Below are 21,197 nucleotides of genomic sequence, written 5' to 3' on the forward strand. Positions count from 1 at the left end.
TTTAATTAATGTGTGTTGTTCCAATAAATGACATGAAAATTAAATTACTTTCAACTACTGCATTACAGGACAGTAACTATCAGACTACACCGTCAATCGCTAAACTGTAGATTCCAGTTATTGTATTCACCACCAGATGTCAGACAAGAGTTACCCAAAGAAACAGATCTGTCCATGACGTGAGAGCTGATAAAACAATCACAGCAGCCTCATTATCCTCGACAGGATTTCAACTGCAATATTATAGAGGCATTTGTCATGATTACCTTATTAAACATGTGTGTAATATCGCTGCCGCCCATTGGTGTTCAATTTAAGATGCAATTTAAGTTATTAAAACATCCTCCTTTATTTATTGTTTATTTAAAGAAGAATATTATTTCTGCTGATCTAGCGTGCTGCTCTTTATGTGAGGTAAAAAGTGTTTTTATTGTATGTATCTCCGCAATATTGTCATAATTGTCAATTTAAGGGTGAGATGACGGAGCTCTGCAGATTATGTGGAGTGAGTCTAAACGCAAAAAGCCCAGAAAGTGGCAGACGTGATAATTCACCTCAGTGTTGGGACATGATAGGCCTGCTGTTTGCTGAGTTTCAAGTGGCCGCAGAAAAAGTCTCGAGCTGAGACGCGCATCCAATGAGCGCCTCCAAAGACTGCCCCCCTCCAAAAGGGAGATTGAGTTTCCATATTTTTTACACATGACGAAAATGCATAAAGTCCACAGAAGGCAGCAGTCGACTCAGCACACACAGGTGGAGAATGGGAATGGGTCATGACCAGGAGGAGTTTGCACTGAGTGGACTTGTACGACCTGCATTGTTTTAGACTAGCACGCTCTGGATTATGCTCTTCATGCTGATCTGTGGCTCCCAGCGCTTCCACTGAGCTTGCAGATTCAATATCGTTTTTGTTTTCTCTCATGGTCGTTGCATTCTTTATTGAATGCAAACATCGTCATGTTTATCAGAACAACTTTTCTCCTCTACTTTGTGGTCTCACTCTCAAAACTTGCTCGTTGCATGGAAAGTGAACTCTGCTTCCCTAGATTGGATAACAATGACAGGAGGGATTTTGACAACGACGTGGATATCTTTAATGAAAAACGTGTCCTAAAAATAAGAGCTTTCAAGCAGGAATTAGTGATCGACCTACACCAAGACTCTAATTTCATTGCCCCTTCCATTTCTAACCAAGACGCATTCTGGCTCTCCAACACCGATGTCACCACTGACCTGAGCCGGTGTTTTTATTCCGGATATGTGAACGCCGACCCAAATTCTTACGCAGCTTTGAGCCTCTGTAAGGGTTTACAAGGTGCATTTGGCTTCCACGGCTGGGAATATTTTATCAGCCCGGTGCAAAATGACACCACGAGCGCGGAAGGTGCGCACATCATCCGGCGCAGAACCAGCAACAACCTGAAGCTGAATTCCACCTCTAGGTGCGCAGTGGACAGCGACATAAGTCTCCAGGTTGCGCAATCGTTGGAGAAATACAAGCGACTGCAAGATTACAGCAATGTGACCGAAACGATGCTGCGGAGGATGGGGAGAGCCAAGAGGTTCGCGTCGATCCCCAGGTTCGTGGAGACGCTCGTGGTGGCGGACGAGTCCATGGCGCAATTCCATGGAGATGACCTAAAACACTACCTCTTGACACTGATGTCAGTGGCAGCGCGGCTCTACAGACACCCCAGTATTCTCAACTCCATTAACGTCGTCGTTGTGAAGATCGTGATTATATCCGAGGAGGACAAAGGACCCAAAGTGTCCGGTAACGCGGCCATGACGCTAAGAAACTTTTGCACATGGCAAAAAAAGATGAATAAAAACAACGACAAGCATCCGGACTACTGGGACACAGCAATCCTCTTTACTCGACAGGTAAAAATACTTTATTTGAGTTCACGCTGCAGCAAGGTCTAAGATAACAGGGGAGAATGTGGTGTTTTTGTATGCGTAATTACGCACAGAAATGCGTAAATGTGACATTTCTTGGCGAATACATCGTTTATGCTCTAGAATAATGCCTATTATAAAACATCCACCGTGCGCCCCCCCCCCCACACACACACACACACACACACACACAGCCACTCCTGCTGCGTCAGGTAATTGGTTTGCACTCAAAACACACTCTCCACCTCTGTTGAACTCAGAGAGCAGGCACTCAGTGAATATCCAGCCCACCAATATTTTCACAGTTTTGACACTGAGGCTGGGTCACTGAGGAAATCACTTGAGTTGAACAGAGCAATAGTCTTGATTGCTCTTCGTGGATCCTTAGGGGTTAGTTTTATGGACTTGGAACCCACCACTGAGTTCTCTCTGCACTCCCAAATACTTGGCAGATGACTCCAGGTCACAGATGAAGTCATTGCTCACATTTATTGGTCAGTGTGTAACCCACTGATCTATGATGAACTGTCTAACTTGTGTATTTGGGCCACTCTGATTTTATTTTGACACCGATGACTCGGAATAAAGCTGACAAATACATATCTGATTACTGAGAATGAATCTGTTCTAATATAGATTACTCTGCAGATCACCTGCGAATGCAATCACAGTCTCAAAGCTGCCGCCCCAGAATTAAAGAGTCAAAGGTTACTAACATTGACTCAAAAAATGCTTGTTTTAACTGTAACTTTGCCAAATTTAAGTGCCACCAGGGATGCATTAGTCGGAAGAGTCCCATTTTTCTCAGCCGTTCTCATTCCTCCCTCAGCTGTGGGTTTTCCCTACCCACCACCTCGCCTGCTCCTCATTAAACAAGCCCCTGAAGGGAGTGATGTAGAAGGAGGGGGAGGTTCCTATGTGCAACTCAGCGATGTCACATCCCTCCATGTTTCTGCCCCACCTGCTCGCCCCAAACTCTGAAACAAGCGGCTCCAGAGGGGCAGTCCTGCACAGCTGCAGTCAGCCTGTTGCATCTTTACAACGCATTCTTCACTCTGTCACACACTTCCTCTCTCATTCATTCTTTTTGCTGCAAGGCTCCCGTGTAAATACAGTACACTTTTCCTGTCTAGGCCATCACACTTAAAAGATGGGCTGTATTTTCCATAAAAGTATTTCAGCCACAAAATCTAGGGTGTTACCAGGTTTTGAGATCATGAGCTCCACGTGCAGAGTTGACGTTATAAACTGGCCAGTTTAGATGACCCCATTCAACTGGACCTGCCTACAGACAGTGAGTCATGTAGTCTGAGATATAAAGCAGAAAGACAGATTCAATCATTGTTCTGGATCGGCTGAATGACCTATGTTGCAACAAGGGCTGTATTTGAGACGAAGATGCATGTGCCAGGATTGGCCAAAACAAAAACACTCACAGTGCGCCCCTTGTTTGTATGCAAAACTGCCAGGTTCTGTTTGTCAAAATATGACTGACATGTATTTTTAACAAACATTTTGCCATACAGGCCTGTAGCATGCATACAGACAAATTTACCATTCAGAGACTTAATATACTTACTATGATGTACTTATCAAGGGCGTGTTCAATATTTTACACTTTAGCTTTATGCCCGCTGATAACGGAGCATTCTACTGAGCAAATCAGCAAAGGTCAAAAAGTCAGACAACAGTCCATCTTGTGTTGATTCATGACTTGGTGACTTGGAATTAGTCAGTTAAGTCAGTGGTGTTGCTCTGGTGTACCAGGGCTGCCCATGGGCATTTAAGGCACGTCCACTGTCTGCTGTTCAGCAGCCCACGTTGTAATTTGTAGGTTTTATGAAGACCAACTCGGTGTTGTCCAGAGGCAACTGCGGTTGTCTTAAAACTCTATACCCAGCATGATTGTTGCGTAAAGTATGTTGCAAGTTTACTCGGTTCATTAGGTTACTCAAAAAGTTTACTGTATGTGAACATCCAGTCTCCAAAAGATGCAATCTCACTGTAATTCTGATGTATTTATGTTTCCCCTGAGAGAGATGGGGTGGTAGTACTTAAACTCACAGCGTGTTTGCTCTTACATGATAGATAATGGGCTGGGAAAGAAAAGAGTACACCCAAGTATGTTAACCCACACTGCTGTATCAGAACTTTTTTCCATTCCTCATAGTCATTAGTTTCAAAAGTTCCAACTGAAACTCTGAGCATCCTAACAGTTGTGAATATTGCACCCAGAACACAAACCATAATGGGCCAGATGGTCGTTAAATGCATTGAAATCTGTAGACAAATTAAAATGGAAATATTTAGTCGCTGAGATAATATTGTTTTTAAATTGCAGAAACACACAAAAATGCAAAGATAGATGACAGATGTGGGAAGTAGGTCAAAGCAAAGAACAAACTCATTGACACTGCTGTTTCTTCTCCCCTGTTCGTTTTGCAGTTTTTATTTTTTGCTCATAAATGGCCCAAGCGTTCAGATGTCGTCTGCACACATGAGCACATCTGGACTACATTTGAGCTGGCCAACAATTGTGGTTCTGTGGTTTATTCTAGGAATGATTTGTCATAGCACTCGAGGTCTTCACTTGGCACTGGGTTCTATGTGTACGTCCAGTGTGCAGAGGAGGACTGTAGGGGCCGTTTGACATTAATCTGTGCGTTATCGCTAATAGTTGACCGCCACTAGTTTTCTGTGTGTCTCTGGGTATGTAGAGACAGGGCTGTTTAGGGGCCAGGCAGATGGGCGGGTCTCTGTGGTGGTTACTGCTGAAGTTGTCCTGTGATTAGGAGGTTCAGCTCCAAATGGATACTCACTAAGATTGGGTTTTAAAAACCTTGTGGTGGAGAAATAGGTCATCTGGAAACTCTGCTATGGCATGGAAATGTTATGATTGGGGACAGTCTCATTTACCTCATAGAAGAAGGTGTGCTCTAAACACTGGTGCCCACTAAAAACACTTTAAAACTGGGTGGTGGAAAGATTGGATTAACACAGAAAACAAACCTTACTGTAATGACAATAAAACAACTTGAAGGATAACTCCAGTTTGTTACAACCTGGGTCTTATCTTTATAATTTAGGCCACAGTTTCTATTGGTATTAATAACATTGTACTCCGAGTTAAAAACATCAAGATTTTAAACTCTGAGGTTAGAATGTTGTTACCAGTTATCATATAACACACATGGATGGATTAATAAACAAGCCTATGGGCACAGGCCCCGGGGCCCAAAGTGTTAGGGAACCCCTTGTCTTCACTTGCAAAATGTCAAATTACCACGTGCTGACCAGCACAAGACTAAAAAAGACCACAAAGTGACACAAAACAAACAAAAAAGAAACAAAATGGCCACAAAAAGACACAAGATGACAAAAAGACACAAAATTAATACAAAAACACATAATGACTACAAAGACATAAAATGACCACAAAGAGATAAAAATGACAATGAAGACACAAAACAAACAAAAAAGAAACAAAATGGCCACAAAGAGACACAAAATGATAGAAAGACACAAAATTACTACAAAGACACAAAATGATTTAAAAAAGACACAAAATGACAACAAAGACATAAAATGAAAACAAAGACATAAAATGAAAACAAAGACATAAAATGACCACAATGAGACACAACATGACCAAAGAAATGCAAAATAACAACCAAAACACACAAAACAATAAAAAAAGACTCAAAATAACATCAAAGAGACTCAGAATGACCATAAAAAGACAAAAACCCACAGAAAGATGAATTAAGATGACAAAGAGATGCAAAACCACCACAAATTCTGTGTGTCTTGTTCCTATGTAGGAGCTGTGGTGGCCTTTGCTCAGGGGCCAGTAGTCTCATATTCCACCCATGTTAACACATACAAAATGAAGACCAAGGCCACCAAATTGAGACTCAAATAGTAATAAACTGGAATTCTTCTGGCCTTTTCTCTAACTCTGACCCACTCAAATACACTGAGGCATTTTTTTTTCTCCAGGACCTGTGTGGAGCCTCCACCTGTGACACTCTCGGCATGGCGGATGTTGGCACCATGTGCGACCCCAAGAGGAGCTGCTCTGTGATCGAAGACGACGGCCTACCTTCAGCCTTCACCACTGCCCATGAGCTCGGTGAGCCAACGCCACCCATTATTTAATACACATAGGTGCTGTCACCTTCCCTCTGGTGTGAGGGCGTACGCTCGAGCACAGATAAGTATCCCTTTACTCATAAGAGACATCTGACATCTCGTTCCCTCTCGACAGGACACGTGTTCAACATGCCTCACGACAACGTGAGGGCCTGCGAGGACGTGTTTGGGAAACTGCAGGACAACCACATGATGTCTCCCACTCTCATTCAGATTAACCGCACCAGCCCCTGGTCCCCCTGCAGTGCTGCCATCATCACTGAATTCCTGGACAGCGGGCACGGTGAGTTTTGCCCGACCCCTGACCCCAGTGTCTGACTGCAGGCAGCCTCATAGTGTGTTTGAAGAGGTGTGAAACAAAGTCAGAACAGACACAAACTACACATCAAAGTCTGTCTACATAACTTGGGGAGTAGCTTCTTACTGCATAGATGAAAAAAGTTATATAATGCCTTTTGTGGCTCCACAGGGAGCTGTGCAAAGTCTGATAGATTGCCTCAAGTGACATCACTTGAGTCCGTAGCCCTTTTTACTGAAATTGCACAATAGGGGTGAAATGAAGACCCTTCACCACATCGGCTTTGCTTTTTTATACAGAAACAGCTTCTAGTCTGCCTCAAGAGTGACATATGACACAAGTGTCGCACAGCACTTTCTGAACACTAACAATAGCGTAACATGGCAATAACAGCCATTCACTGTCCATGTTTTATGGAGGATGATCTCTGCTCGGACAAAAAGGAACTACCCGACCTCGTTTTTCCAATATACAGACATTTTCGGCTGCTGATCTTCTTTGAGTTAGCTCCTACCTGCTTTATAAAATACCCCGTCAGTGGGTTACACACATAAGACATCACACTCGTCCTGTCCTGCAGGCTGTTGCTTTTACACAGATGTCGATTCGCCAATGTTCCTAACTCCGCTGGCTTTCACCTCTCTTCTCCCACTCTGTACCTTTTACACAAAATGGAGAGGCAGAATAACGGCACTAAATTCCCGCCTTGAACATGTAGTGTAAAAGGCACTAGCATCAGCTGTGGTTGAAGACTACAAGTTTGAAAATGAAAAAGATCTGGTGGTGTGACGTTAAAAAAAAAGGCCTCTGTAATCTCTACTTGAGGCTGGCAGCTCAAAGCTACATTTAGCAGTACTACTAGTTAAACACAGCAGCACTAAAGCTGCATTGTAAGTAATGTAGCTGTCATGCTTTGACAAGAAAAACAATATCTTTGGTTCAGCTGCATCAATTTCAATACTTTTTTTTTTTTTTTTACACTGCCATCGTGACTCCAACAATGTTTTAGGGGTGTGATTTATTTTCATTTAGCCTTTTTTTAATCAGGTTAATCCCATTGAGATCAAAGATCTCTTTTTCAAGGGAGACCTGGCCGAGAATGGCAGCAACACACAGTTACACCAACAAAAACACTCATACAGTACACATTAAAAATACGCCACAGTCTTCAATCATCAGTTAAAATAGTTGCACACAGACAGTCTGGCCTCAAGTCTTTTCATTAAGGATTTAGAGAAGTAATTCAAGTGCCACCAACGTGTAGTTGTGTTAATCACGAGACAAGACATCATTTATGCATGGTATTATTTATATAACCAGAGTTGTTTCTGCCCACGATTCTGTTTGTCAGAGGATCAAGATATGATCTCCGTGCAGGAGTTGAAGAAGAACAGGCTCCTCTTTTGACATTTTCTCAATTTTAGTCCATTACGCTGCGTTAACAGCCCCTTGATTTGCAACAATCATTTGAGGTAAACGCAAGTGAGAGCATGACTGAATTTCATCAGTCTGTCTTCAAATGTGACATCTGCCTTGACCCCATATAGCACCATGCTCATAGAGAAGACTTACAAAATCCAAAAGAAATTCACTCAGTTGGATGCAGATTGTTTGCCAAGCAGGCCAGACCACAGGACTTGGCCTCAGAGCAATGCTAAACGTTTATTTTAAAACTGCCCCCACATCTGTCCCAAATTAGAGGGCTTGTTCTGGGGAGAGTCGCCACAGTGGTTTGGACAGCGAGGTGTATCTGCCCAGTGTTTCCCATGCAGGTTTACTCCAAATAGACAAACTTTTTTCTTTTTTTTTTTTGCTTCTCTTAGAGTCCATTTAAGAGATGGTCCGAGAACAAAAGAACACAAACTGGTCCAAAGTGAGGCACAGAAGATTTTTGACTCAAAAGGGAGTGATTTCTATCTGACAATGTTTTAACTTGGTTTTTCTTTCTTCCTGTCATAAATCTAGACTTCAAAAGGCTATGAGGAGGGAAAAAAACATGCTGCTACATGTTAAGAGGCAATTTTCATGTAGCGCTGCGCCCAAAATTATTTGTAACCTGGTCATGTCTACAAACACACACACACACACACACACACACACACACACACACACACACACACACACACAATACCAGCTATTGTTTTCAATGATTGCTCTTCAGAGAGTGAGAAGGAAGGAAGAGGAGAGGTTGAGCTTGACTTGTTTTATGTAGTATTGTACTATCAGTTAATCAGCGGCTTTCTTCTGCCAAATTTGCGGTGAAATGGGAGGAAAAAACTTTGCCACCAGTTACAGCTCATTCACTCACCGCCTTATTATCTGTTGTGAATTCGCCGCAACACGAATGGCGAAATAAACGGTTCAGAGCAACTGAACTCCGTTTTTCCCCTGGTGCTAATGACTTGTTTTGGAAGTGTAAATTCCCCATAAGGGTGAGAAACGGTGTGATAAAACCTCCTCCTGGAAGCCTTCTCATACCATGACGTTGATCTTTCATGTTTCCAAGCACCTGCTCGTCAGTCTCCTCCTATTATTAGCCTGTTCCTGGAAAGGTTTCTCCATGCCATTTATTGTAAATGCAGTCCATGCCACTGACCTTTGAACTGCTTGCTAGTCACATGTTATTTTGGTTCAAAGCTAAGATTTCAAGCCCAGATCTGAAAGTTTAGGAATATTCTAGTTTAACTTGATCCCTGGGTGGGATCAAACATGAGGACAAGCTTGTGGGTTTTTTGTTTAAGGAGGGTTTGAGGATGGGATGGGGGTTGGGGTGGGCTAAGTGTGGGGCGCTCATGTATTTGTGTGCGTTATGTGTCTGTGTGTGGTATGTGGCATACACTGCATGCACTGCATCAGGCTGTACTTTCACTTCAAAGAGCCCAAATCACAAGGGCGATGGCTGCTTACTGCCTCCAACCCACAATCCCACCCACCCACACGCACTTAATGAAAAGGACAGTGGAAATATTGATGCATAAGTACAGATTGCATTGTTTTCCGTGATTTTGGGATAATATTTTGGTGAAATGTCAAACAGTGGTTGTAGTTTCAGCGTGCTGACCACTGAGTCTCCCTCTTTTAGGGGAATGTTTGCTCGACCAGCCACAGAAACCGCTGGTTCTCCCTGACGTGCTGCCGGGAGCATCCTATATCCTCGACCGCCAGTGTGAGCTCGCGTTCGGAGAAGGCTCCAAGCCCTGTCCCTTTATGCAACCACCATGCGGCCGTCTGTGGTGCACAGGAAAGTCAAATGGCCATTTGGTGTGTATGACTCGGCACTTTCCCTGGGCAGATGGCACCCACTGTGGAGACAATCAAGTCTGCGACCGAGGGGTCTGTTCTGAAAAACGGGACCAAAATGTGAAGGTAAGGCTCACAGAAAGCCAGACTTCTTGGTATCACCTTTACCTTCTTGCTAAACCAAAGTGGAGCTAAGCAGTACCCAAAAGTTTGTCTTTGGCTCATAATTATTGGGGAACCTGTTTTGGTGTTATATCATACCCATCTTTTAAAGATATACAGCAATACAGTGCCTTTGTCAAATAGTGCTATATGAAACCATTAGAGGTACTATACTGTAGACTTGGGGCAGTATGAAAGTGTGTGCAAAAAGGTTGAGCGCCTCTGGAAATACACTATTTCGATGTACTGCTTGTATTTCTCCTATAAAACTAAGCTAAACTAAGTCGAGAACCTCTGGAGAACAATACAGGCACTCAAAAAGGTTCTCCATTGCTTCTTCAGCTCAGTTTACTCATTATACTGGGAAAAAACCAGTAGAGAACCTCTAAAGAAAAATACAAGGGCTGTGAAACTGTCTTTGTGTGGCAACAGTGCTATATACCATCAACCCAAGCCAAAGAACCACTGAGATACCAACATTTTGTTTTTAAAAAGGTCTTTGTTGTTATATAATCTTCCTGTGTATTTCCAGGTGGACGGCCGCTGGGGAAAGTGGGGCCTGTTTGGTTCCTGCTCACGCACATGCGGAGGCGGCGTCCAACTGTCTAAAAGAGAGTGTAACAACCCAATTCCGTCAAATGGGGGTAAATACTGCCAAGGGGTTCGGGTCAAATACCGGTCCTGCAACCTGAACTCCTGCCCTGACACAGGTACGAGGCGTTAAAAGTGGACAACTATGTTCAATGACATTTTTCCCCTAGAGCGTTCCCACCTCTCACCTCTCTCCCTCCTCTCTGTGTAGGGAAAACTTATCGTGACGAGCAGTGTGAGAACAGTGGCCGCAGCTTCAACAGCAACCGCATCGACCCCTCTGTGGTGTGGGTGCCCAAGTACTCCGGAGTGTCCGTCAATGACAGGTGTAAGCTCATCTGCAGGGCTAACGGCACTGGCTACTTCTACGTCCTGGCACCCAAGGTAAACATAACACCTTAAGTGTACTCTCTACTTTGTCTCAATAAATGTAATGATAATTTGATTGGTGATTGGCCAACAGTCTGAATAAATGAAGAGTTATGAGGCCGAGAAAGGACAACGTGAATATATGACAGCCAGCTGCCTCTGGCCTACGTGCAAAACGTGGAGGGAGGAATGAAGGAGAAGAGGAGGAAAGTTTATTTCTTTCAGATAGCAGGGTGTAGAGTGAGCTTAAGCAGCAGTTCACACTTCACTCCATCATACCGGCTTAGGAGGAGTAGATAAGAGTGCTCAGGGGACACGCAGCACTGAATCACGGAGCAGCTGCGTGTTTTAACCACAGAGTCATGACTTTGAGGCAATAATGAGGTTACAGTACTTTCTGCGTATAATTAAGTTTAAAACATGAGCTAGGTTTTGGTTAATTTGGTGTCAGATACATCTTAAGATAGAAAAAATGTCTGCGTCAGGGTGCGGTTGACCACATCAAGTGACCTTATCAGTCACAGACGGACAGACTGGCAGTGAGGCTGATTTGGTTGACAGCCTCACTTCTGATACTATCCTCCACAGAAAACACACTACCTCACCCTTGCATCCATGTGTTCAGTATTTATCATTTAAGTATCTAACTAGTACACTTATCATCGATCATTTCAGCATTTATTTTGCCTGCTTGTCTATTAATGAAAAAAATGGGACCGTATGTACTGTATTGGTAGAACTGTTGTCAGTGGATGTGCCAAAGAAGTACAGGAAACAAAACAGCTAGTACACAGTATGTAATGGCTGATGGACTGGTGGGAGGCCACCATGTTTCTGCAGCAATTGTCTAGTCCTAGGGGCAACATCACCAAAGCCAACACAAAATAAAACAAAAGGCAAGACATTTACAACACAAACCATGAACATTTAACCACCTCTTAATGCATAGCACTTTGAAATGCAAAGTTGAAGCTCACAAAGTCAATGGAGCTCTGTGCTGAAAGGAAAGGTCTCTTGTATTTCATGTCCATTTGCATATTCTTCTTACATGGTTAAAATTAACTAAAACTGACACCCCTAACCTGGAATAAAGTTATAAGACAAAGTAAATTCACAGGGACTGTAGTGTTAGCTCCAGTGTGTGCGGGGTGCTCTGTTGCTCCCTGTGACCACAGATTTCTGTCCTGTAGTGTTTATGAAATAACCTCATAGCATCTTTGTACATTGCAGGTTGTGGATGGGACTCCGTGCTCCCCAGACTCCACAGGAGTTTGTGTCCAAGGGAAGTGCATTAAGGCTGGCTGTGATGGAAAAATTGGCTCCAACAAGAAGTTTGATAAGTGTGGAGTCTGCGGAGGTGATAGCAAGGGCTGCAAGAAGGTGTCGGGACTCTTCACAAAGCCTGAGTGAGTAAAACCCACATCGTCATGGGACACTGCTTACGTCATCCTTATTTCCTCCCTCACTTAAACACGATAGCATTATCAACTTCACTATTGCAGGCTCTCATTGACTGTAATATGTTTTGTCATGTAGGCACGGCTACAACTTTGTGGTCGTGTTACCGGTGGGCGCAGCCAACATAGACATCCGTCAGCGAGGCTACAAGGGCATAAGGAATGATGACAACTATCTTGCGGTTAAAAACAGCGTGGGCCACTATCTGCTCAATGGGAACTACATAGTGTCGGCTGGAGAGAGGGACATCATTGTCAAGAATAGCCTGCTGCGCTACAGCGGCACATCTGGAGCCTCTGAGACCCTGCAGGCTGTGAAGCCCTTGGGAGAATCCCTGACTGTGGAGGTGCTGTGTGCGGGTCAGATGACGCCTCCTCGCATCCGCTACTCCTTCTACCTCGCTCGTCAGACCAAGGAGGACAAGACTCTGAAGAAGGAGGGCCGTGTGACCTCCCATAACAGTGTCCTGGCTGAGGATAGTGTCAAGGAGAAGGACCCACTGAAGAAATCTTATAGCAAAGAGGATCCTGCTCTTGGGAAATGGATATCTGCAGGTTGGGACGAGTGCTCAGTGACCTGTGGCAGTGGGATCCAGAGGAGGATGGTGCAATGTCTGAGAGCAGACGGGAAGCCAGGATTGGACTGTGATCCTTCACAAAGACCCTCAGCCACCAGGGTTTGTGGAGACCCCTGTCCTGAGTGGCATATTGGGCAGTGGTCACCTTGCTCCAGAACCTGTGGGAAGGGCTTCAAGAGACGACCGTTGCACTGCAAAACCCAAACTGGGCATCTGCTCCCAAGGGACCACTGCACTGGCTTACGCAAGCCACAGGAGCTGGACTTCTGTAGCCTAAGGCCTTGCTAATGACTCAAACCTATAAACTACAAGACTTTGTAATGTTTGAAATGGACTGAAGTGAATCCACCTGCAAGTATCTCACACACCGTCTCTGTCAGATGCAGATTTTTCCACCTGCATGATGGGGACACTTGCTTGGAAGAACAAGAATATCTGAAGGAGAGTGAAAGCCGCAGGATGAATGCTGGAAGATACTCTTCACTGCCATCACTCTGACTTCAAAAGACATAATCCAGGACTAACTCTGATGGCAAAATAACATGATCGAAGGTCAAACAGAAATGTAGTTGAATCCCCTGTATTGTCAGCAGACACAGAATTCCCACTTGCAAGCAATCAATCTAGTTTACCTTATAAGTCTGGAACCCATTTTATGTCATAACATTTTAACTGCTCAGGTTTCAGAGTTTTATTGACTCAAATAGATCAGTGAAGCCTTTAGGTTGTCCAATAAAAATGATTCAATTCATTTTTCAAAAGGCAAATATACCAGGATTGACGAGCGTAACTCTTTACAAAGTGGATGAAAACATAACGCCAACAATACTTCACATATACCCCCTTTTCCACCAAATTAGCTCTCGTTCCTGAACTAGTTCTGTTCAGGACTCTTGGAACCTAGGTGCTCACGAGCGCACCAGCCCACGTTTTCATCAGTTTTTATCAGAACCTTTGTAAGTAGGGCTGTCAAACGATTGCATGTTTTAATAGCGATTAATCGCGGACTTTCTATAGTTTATCACAATTAATCACATTTTTTAATCACGTCGTCAATTCCATTACTTTGCATTTCAAAACAGTTATAAAGTCCATGTTAACAAGGTGAAATTTTACCTGATCATTTTTTTACCGAATCGATTGACAGCAAAAAAACTGCATGGGACTAGCATTAAGTGAGCTTTTTCGTAAAGGGGAGGCTCATAGGTACACACAGAACTCATTTTCACTCAGATATGCAGAGGTTAAAGGTCGGAGCATTATTCTGCCCCCTTACAGAAAAGCCACTATGACATGGTTGGTACAGCCTCTTAAAGATGGGAATGTTGGCCGGCGAGTAAATGCGATTAAAAAAGATTAACGCAGAAATTATCTGACACCACTAATTGTAAGCAAAATTGTGTTATCAACAGAGGGCATTGCACCAAACTTAACAGTTGTAGCAATGTGGCAGACCCCACTGATTACCTGCGGACTTCTTCTTCTGATCTGTTATTACATACATTTGTTTTGGTCCAAAAACAAGCATGAATCAATTAATAAGATCACTGCACTTTTCTTTCCCGATTATTTTTTGGCTACAGTCCATTGTTGCCTTCACCATCCTCTCTTTCAACATGTAGACATACCCACTGATGTTTTCATACTTAGCACTTCAGGTCAAGGAAAACCTTTTTTTTTTGTTCCAGCTGAGAACCAATTTTTCCAGTTCCAAAGCAATTTATTTTTAGTCCAAATGCTCGGAATGGTTCAAAATTACGTGTGGGAACCGCAACGGAACCCGTTGCATGTTGGTGGAAAAGGGGAAACAGAAAAGAACATCTGCCTAATGATTAACATGTGTGATTTTCATCTGCCATCTCATAAGGTGCTCTTTTCAGGGAATCTTTTTTAAATCACGGAATTGACTTGGAAACAAAACAGAGCAAATCACTGTTGTGGTTGTGCAGATGAAGCCTTGCTGCTGCGTTGTTTATTCAATGCACATGTACATATATTTTAAATCTGTTGTAGCAAATCAAGATTGATACAAAATTGGATAGATTTCTACAACCACCGATGCATTTTCAACATGTTTACTTTCACAGAAACAAACAATAAAGATGCAACCAGCATTTCTCCTCCAGTACCAGGAAGCTTTAGACATTGATTTTCTGCAGACCTCACTCAGCACCAGTCATGGAAACAGTTTAAACTAGAATCTGAACTTGCACTGGTAGCTTTCATGACAGATCTGACTAAACAAAAAGGGCATGAGACAATGGCCAGTGGTCCCGGTCAGCTGCTGTGGCTGCCAGCTGTGGGATTTCATTAGGCTGTATCACAACATTGCGCTGCTCAGGTGAGACACGGGCTTAGCCTGATGTCACACACACATATACACATGCATGCACTCACACATGCACACATGCCGTGTTCAATTCCCAAATTCTGTGTTCAACACATTTGACTGCTTCCTTTATTTCCTTCTATCATTCGACCACAACAATTGTCCTCTCAGTTTATGGTGTTCAGCCATGTCGAGTCATGCCTGTCTGGCACAGTTACCACAGATAATTTATTATCAATGAAACGATAAAGCAAAGAGGGGAAGAAAAACTGGCAAGCCCTCAGTCACGCTGTACAGAGTGCGTGTTTCCCTGGATCTCCTCGTTCATGGTCCCCCAGCCCGAGCCAAGCTGTTCCTTGTACACACTCGATGAAATCCTGTACTCTATTATATTCTTGTTTTGTTTCTTGAAGGGGCCACATTGTCCAATTCAACATCCAACTACAGGATGGATCCTGCGTCAGTTGGATTATCTTTTTTATTTTTTATCAGCTTTTGCACTTTGTACAGCAAAAGAAACCTATGACCTACATGGGCTGTATTGTATACTATGTATATATTTATTCAGCTCTGTGCAAAAAACTAATGTAAATACGTTTTAAGTCTCCTTTTTTTTTTTTTTTACACAGGCATTTGTAATTGTCTTTGACTTAAGTGTATTTATTCCAAAAATAAAGCCATTCACAAACAGAACTAATCAATAGTGCACTGTTTGTTCCTGTTCAGCAATGTTTTTAATGTTAGTACCCAGGCCTGGTCACAAATTTTGCTAAGAAAATTAATTCATTCATTTAATGTCAATAGTAGTTCACGAGCAGTATTGCAACATTCACATTTAACCTCCTCTGTCTGAGTGGTTTAATAGTTACAAGATATGAGTCCATGGCACTATTCTGCCTTTTAAATGAACCGCATGAACTTCTTGTCCTATTAGCGACCACTGACTTTTTATTTTCCCCTTCACTGATTTTTTATTGAACTAAATTGTTTACAATTAACAAAAGGCCAGGGGGAGTGAAGAGTACAAGAGAGTGGAGAGGCTCTTGTGACCATGGATGTATAATTTGAGACAGAGCCCAGTTCATTACAATGAAAGTTGCTTTGTGGGACATGATGCTAAAAAAAAATCTCAATTTCTGCTGTATGAAATTGCCAAGATCTTCCACAACGTGGTGCCCATAGAGCAAGCATACTAGAGGCTTTCAGCAGCTGGGCGGCTAATTTATGCCGGCAGAGCAGCTCCTACTTTTGATTTAGCGCTCCACTAACTCAAACAGGGACATAAATAAATTAAACCTGCAGCTCTTCTAGACCTTCAAAGTGTCATCAGACTAAATGGATCAAATTCTGATAGTGAAACAAGTCATTTTGCAGGGGCTGTGACCCTCATTATATGTATGTAGTAATAGACCTGGATACAGCATTTAAGGTTTCCCCCTATTCATTCCGATAAAAGTTGCTCAGTGGTTCATGAAGCTGTATGAGATTACCCAAATCTCCCACATTACCACCCACATAGGGCATGCGCACTAAAGACTTACGACGACCATGCGTGGCCGAGCTTTTGACTTCCAGGTTAGCGCTCTGCTAACTTGAATAGTAATCAAAATAATTTCATTGTTCAGCTCTTCTGGAATTTTTGAATGTTTCCAGACCAAATGCAAAAGATCTTAATAGTGAAACAAGTCATTTTGACAGGGCTGTTGTGCAGCTGGAAAAAAGTGTCCTTTGATTTACATACATCTCTTTTAAAAGAAAAAGTCTATGGAAAAAAGTCTTTTTTGGCCCCATGGCATCACTTGACAGACCCGGATATTGTAATTCCACATTTGGTCACTATGCCTAATTGGCCTCAAATTTGGGTTACTGGGGGCTTAATTTTGACTGACTAGAACTGACTAGAAGTGATGTGTTGAATGTCACTAAATTACCAAGCTTCCAGAGTCATGCATTTTGCAACACATCCTAAAAACCTAAAGAAAGTTCACTCTCCCCTAGTACTTCAAAATAATATCAACCTTCATATGACTGCTGAAGGACATGCATCAAAGTCTTTATCTTTTTAATCTGACATTAAGAAGAATTATGCATTTCAATCCTTTAAAAAAGCATAAGCATAAGCATAAGAAAGCCACATTCGCCCTTAAGCTAAGTTTAAGGGAGGGACAAAAAAAAAGCCTCACCTTAGATAAATTAATGCACAGCTTTTGCCAAAAAAAATCTATAATACTGCCACAGGGAGAAAAATTACAGAACTCACACTGAGCAGACTTATGGCGAGGGTCAGCATTAAAATTAAACAGAAAAAAAGGGAGGAAGCAGATCAAGTGTGGATCATGAAACATGTGCCAGAGCATAAGCCCAGGTTCTCTGCTTCCTCTCTGTGAAATACCCAAATTAATTACCTCACATGTGCAGGCACAGTAAACTGTGCATACTGTGGGGGAGATGGGTGGCCAGCATGCCTTGTAGCAGCTCACTGTAGCCTATAAACTCTACTTTCCCGTGCATTTGTTTCACGGTCAACACTTCAGACATGCAACTACAGATATTTTCCACCGGCTGACGTGGACTCGTTCTCCCCGTCTGCGTCTATGACCTGTCCAAGAATGCAGCTGTGTGTGAGAAGGTGGAAATTTTGAATTGCGGGAATCTGGCATGATGACTTATGCATGTCTGAGGACTTTGGGAAAAAGGGCAGCGTCTAGCATGGGAGGTCTTGTGTCAGACATTTTTTAAGCTTTTTTTCAGAAGGAAGTGATATGTCAAAAAGGCTGAATAGTCTGACCTACATAAGAGCAGATAGAGGAAAAGCTGGAGGAGAGCCAATGGAAATATTTATTTGTTCCCCTAGATGCCTCTTGCCCGGGTTTACAGTCATATCTAGTTGCAGGTTTGATGGCTTTAATTGAGCCAGACTCCTTATCAAAAAGAATATTTGGCATCAACCGCCTCTCGACAGTGAAGCTTTTGATTTGGAAAAATAAATCTCATATATAGGGATGTCTGTGTTATGTGTGAACTTAAAACCAGGGATTAATGATCTCAGCCTCTAAAACTGTGCAGTGAATTCTCCATGCATTCTCCAATGTTGGAAGAGGAGGGGGAAATAATGGAGGAGTTGGACCCTGACCTTCGATTCTTTAAAGAAAAATTTGACTTCTTTACAATTTGAGTCTTGTATTTGTAGTTGTGGCCATCATTTCTTGACTTCCTGGTCCAACTTTGCCATCCTTACTGGAACTATATGTGCACACTTCCTGCATTTTAAACGATTTGTCACAGTCTTTTCAGTTTTACCTCTAAATAAAGTGCTTTAGACAATCTGGTATCTTGTCTAACTACTTGTGTTTTGCCCAATTCAATTTTATTGGACTGTTGTTGCAATGTTTCCAGATGCTGCGGGTAATTTCTTTGGTGAATACAATCATGATAACCAGTATTCCAGAATGGCTCTGGTAATGGGTACCAGAATCATTTGGGTAACTCTGTTGTTTACAAATAAAATCCTCCACAGACTCAGCGAATTCACTGACGTCATTGGTGACGTTGAGGTTGTTGTCCTAGAACGTGCTCCAGAGCTCCATTTCTCGCTTCACAAGGGGCATGGATTGCAGTTTCTTTTTTTTTTTTTTTACATATCCTGACCTTAACAAGATGGCCATGATTGCTTCCCCTAAAGACAGGCAGTGACCACGCTCAGCAGGCACCTCCAAACTACGCATAGCAGTGAGCCAGAGGGTTTATTCTCCTTGTGGGGCAGGGCGAGCAGGAACAGGACAGCATCTCACATATGTTAAAGGTTTAAATTTTGATGAACATTTGCCAAAGGCATTTAAACAAAGTTTTGTGTTGGAGTTTGTTATATTCCAAATTTTGACAGAAATATTTTCAGTGTTATTGTAAATGCATATCGGTTCCAAACATCGGTTATCTGTCTCATTCGGTATTAATAATCAGTATCGGCCCTGAAAAACAAATATTGGTCGACCTCTAGCCTCTTCCGTTTCTCTTGTCAAAGTCGACTGCTCGGTCAGAGACATGAAGGCATAAATTAAGACAAAATTTTGCAGAGCTGACAGAGAGGCCACTGGAAAGTTCCACGCCTACGTTGTAGCTGTTGAGTGATGGTCCATCTGTGACTTATTGAATTCTTTCTGTGGTCAATTTACTGCTAACCAAGCTAACCATTAACTGGCAAGCTTTGCTCATGTTTTATAAATTTGAATTATCTTTTGTCCTTGGGCAAAACACTGAACCACTAACTGCTCAGATGTACAGAACTACTCTCACCATTGAACAGTAGACAAACTTAACTATATTTCTGCAAATATTAAGTCCTGCTTCACTCTCCACTGCTGCAGGGCTTGACATGGAGCCACAGTCTTGACGATCTGGGTCAGCCAGCAGCACATCATTGCATTTCCTGTTTAAAAACAATAACCAATAACTCTACATTCTTTTGCTCTTTTTAATGGTTCCCCCACCAAGGAAAGGCTTACCCCAAATTAGTGAAACCATTATAAACTGGTGGAGACCTGAGAGTTTCTGTAAGTTATTAGAGTGAGAAGCCCAGTGACAAATTTTCTGTGGCGTCTTCTGTCTGATCAGCAGCAGATTTGTGTTTTTGCAGCGAATGCTGAGTCAGATGGACTGCACACCACAGACCATTTTAAAGATCTCAAAGAGATGCTTTGTACACAGTCCATGTGATTCTGAATGGTTAAGGCCCAGTGAGCAGCCCCATTAATGCGCATCTCTGCGGAGGTCTGCTGACTGCAGCAGGAACGATGTGCCTGCAAACAATAGTGATGACGGATCCGCAGCTGACCTCTGCTGACGGAAAACTATTCTAATGATTCAGCTTAGTGTGGCTTTTGGCACATTTTTATAGTGTGGTTGTAACTTTATTAGACACCAAAAATCATCATCAAGAAGTCAAAAGCAATTATCCAAGCACGACATCTTTTTAGAATCCCTGCTGCACTGTTGAACCGAGTATCGTGTCTGTCAACTAAATACAAAGTTTTGCACAAAAAAAGAAACAAAAACAGCTAGGGTATGGCTCTGACAAACATGACAAAATGACAGGTTACTGTTTGGGAGTTTCTGCTGGTTTCCATTTCCAACAAGAAATATTTTGAGACATTACAGCATATTGTGTGTGCATATTTTGTGTATGTACTTTTTTGCTGATGTGAGTCACACCGGAAGATAACACATGCTTTGTATTGTGATGGTGTCTTGTAATCCCATGTGGGATGGGACAGAAATGGCATGAACGAAACTATTTTTTGTAACAGGCTGTTAACATTTCGTTAATTTCTGCTGTAAAGTCGGCAATTTTAACGTGGAGGTCTATGTGGAATGACTCGCTTTTTGGAAACAGCCTCAGGTGGCCATTTGAAGAACTGCAGTTTTTGACACTTCCACAAGCTTCATTTTTCAGCCTTGAAGGTTGTCGCATGTACTTGAAAACAATGTTAGTATTCTATACCTCTATACCTACCTACATTTGTGTGTTTCATATGTCCCATATCACATGTAGGTGACATCACTGTCATCGGGAGGATGGTGTGTCACCTCGGCAAGACCCCTGCCAAGCTACAGTTTGAGACCAACAAACACCAAAACTGCTTGTTTTTTGCAAGTCATTACTGTACAAAGTGTCAATGGTTTTTCCAGCGGGGATACTGCCACGAACAGTGGTTGTTGTTCTTTTTTAATCAAGACATGGTTATGGTTCCAGTAGGGACTGTGCCCTGTATTTTAAGCCACAACATGATCTTTTTCTAACCATAACCAAATGGTTTTTATGCCTAAACCACAGTGCTGCTGAAATGTAAAGGTTCAGCCTATCCCTCATTATTCCCTTATTATTATGTACAAACATAACATGACTGCGGTTTGTAAAAACATACAATGGCAAGATTTTTTTCTGTTGATTGGTGATTTTGGTCTCATCTAACTCTGCCAGAGTTTGATTTCATAATTAAGAATTAATGTCTCAATCTGGGATCCATTTGTTTGGTGCTTTCTGCAGTCTTGTGTAAATGTTCATACACTACTCATGTGGAAACTTTGCAGGAAAGCTTTCTGATACCTCTGTTGATACAGAAGTA

At 42.5% G+C, this 21,197-nt stretch overlaps 1 protein-coding gene across 1 annotated transcript; it reads left to right on the plus strand.

The window, feature by feature from the left end:
* The first annotated feature begins 632 nt into the window (after window positions 1-632).
* Window positions 633-15,772, plus strand: LOC121952595 (A disintegrin and metalloproteinase with thrombospondin motifs 15). The gene is made up of 8 exons (XM_042499367.2): window positions 633-1,884; window positions 5,899-6,031; window positions 6,167-6,334; window positions 9,432-9,715; window positions 10,284-10,461; window positions 10,554-10,726; window positions 11,942-12,117; window positions 12,248-15,772. Exons 1-8 carry the CDS (start codon window positions 958-960, stop codon window positions 13,032-13,034), a joined length of 2,826 nt encoding a protein of 941 aa, XP_042355301.1. The 5' UTR covers window positions 633-957; the 3' UTR covers window positions 13,035-15,772.
* Window positions 15,773-21,197: the final 5,425 nt, after the last annotated feature.

The sequence above is a fragment of the Plectropomus leopardus genome, chromosome 15 (assembly GCF_026936395.1).
Source record: "Plectropomus leopardus strain MGB_pleo_1.0 chromosome 15, ASM2693639v1, whole genome shotgun sequence".
Lineage (NCBI taxonomy): Eukaryota > Metazoa > Chordata > Actinopteri > Perciformes > Serranidae > Plectropomus > Plectropomus leopardus.

Excerpts from the sequence above, each read along its gene's own strand:
- LOC121952595 (XM_042499367.2), top strand. The coding sequence starts at position 958 with ATGTTTATCAGAACAACTTTTCTCCTCTACTTTGTGGTCTCACTCTCA. Across the intron at positions 6,032-6,166 it reads CACCACTGCCCATGAGCTCG|GACACGTGTTCAACATGCCT; the intron begins GTGAGCCAACGC and ends CCCTCTCGACAG. Across the intron at positions 9,716-10,283 it reads AACGGGACCAAAATGTGAAG|GTGGACGGCCGCTGGGGAAA; the intron begins GTAAGGCTCACA and ends GTGTATTTCCAG.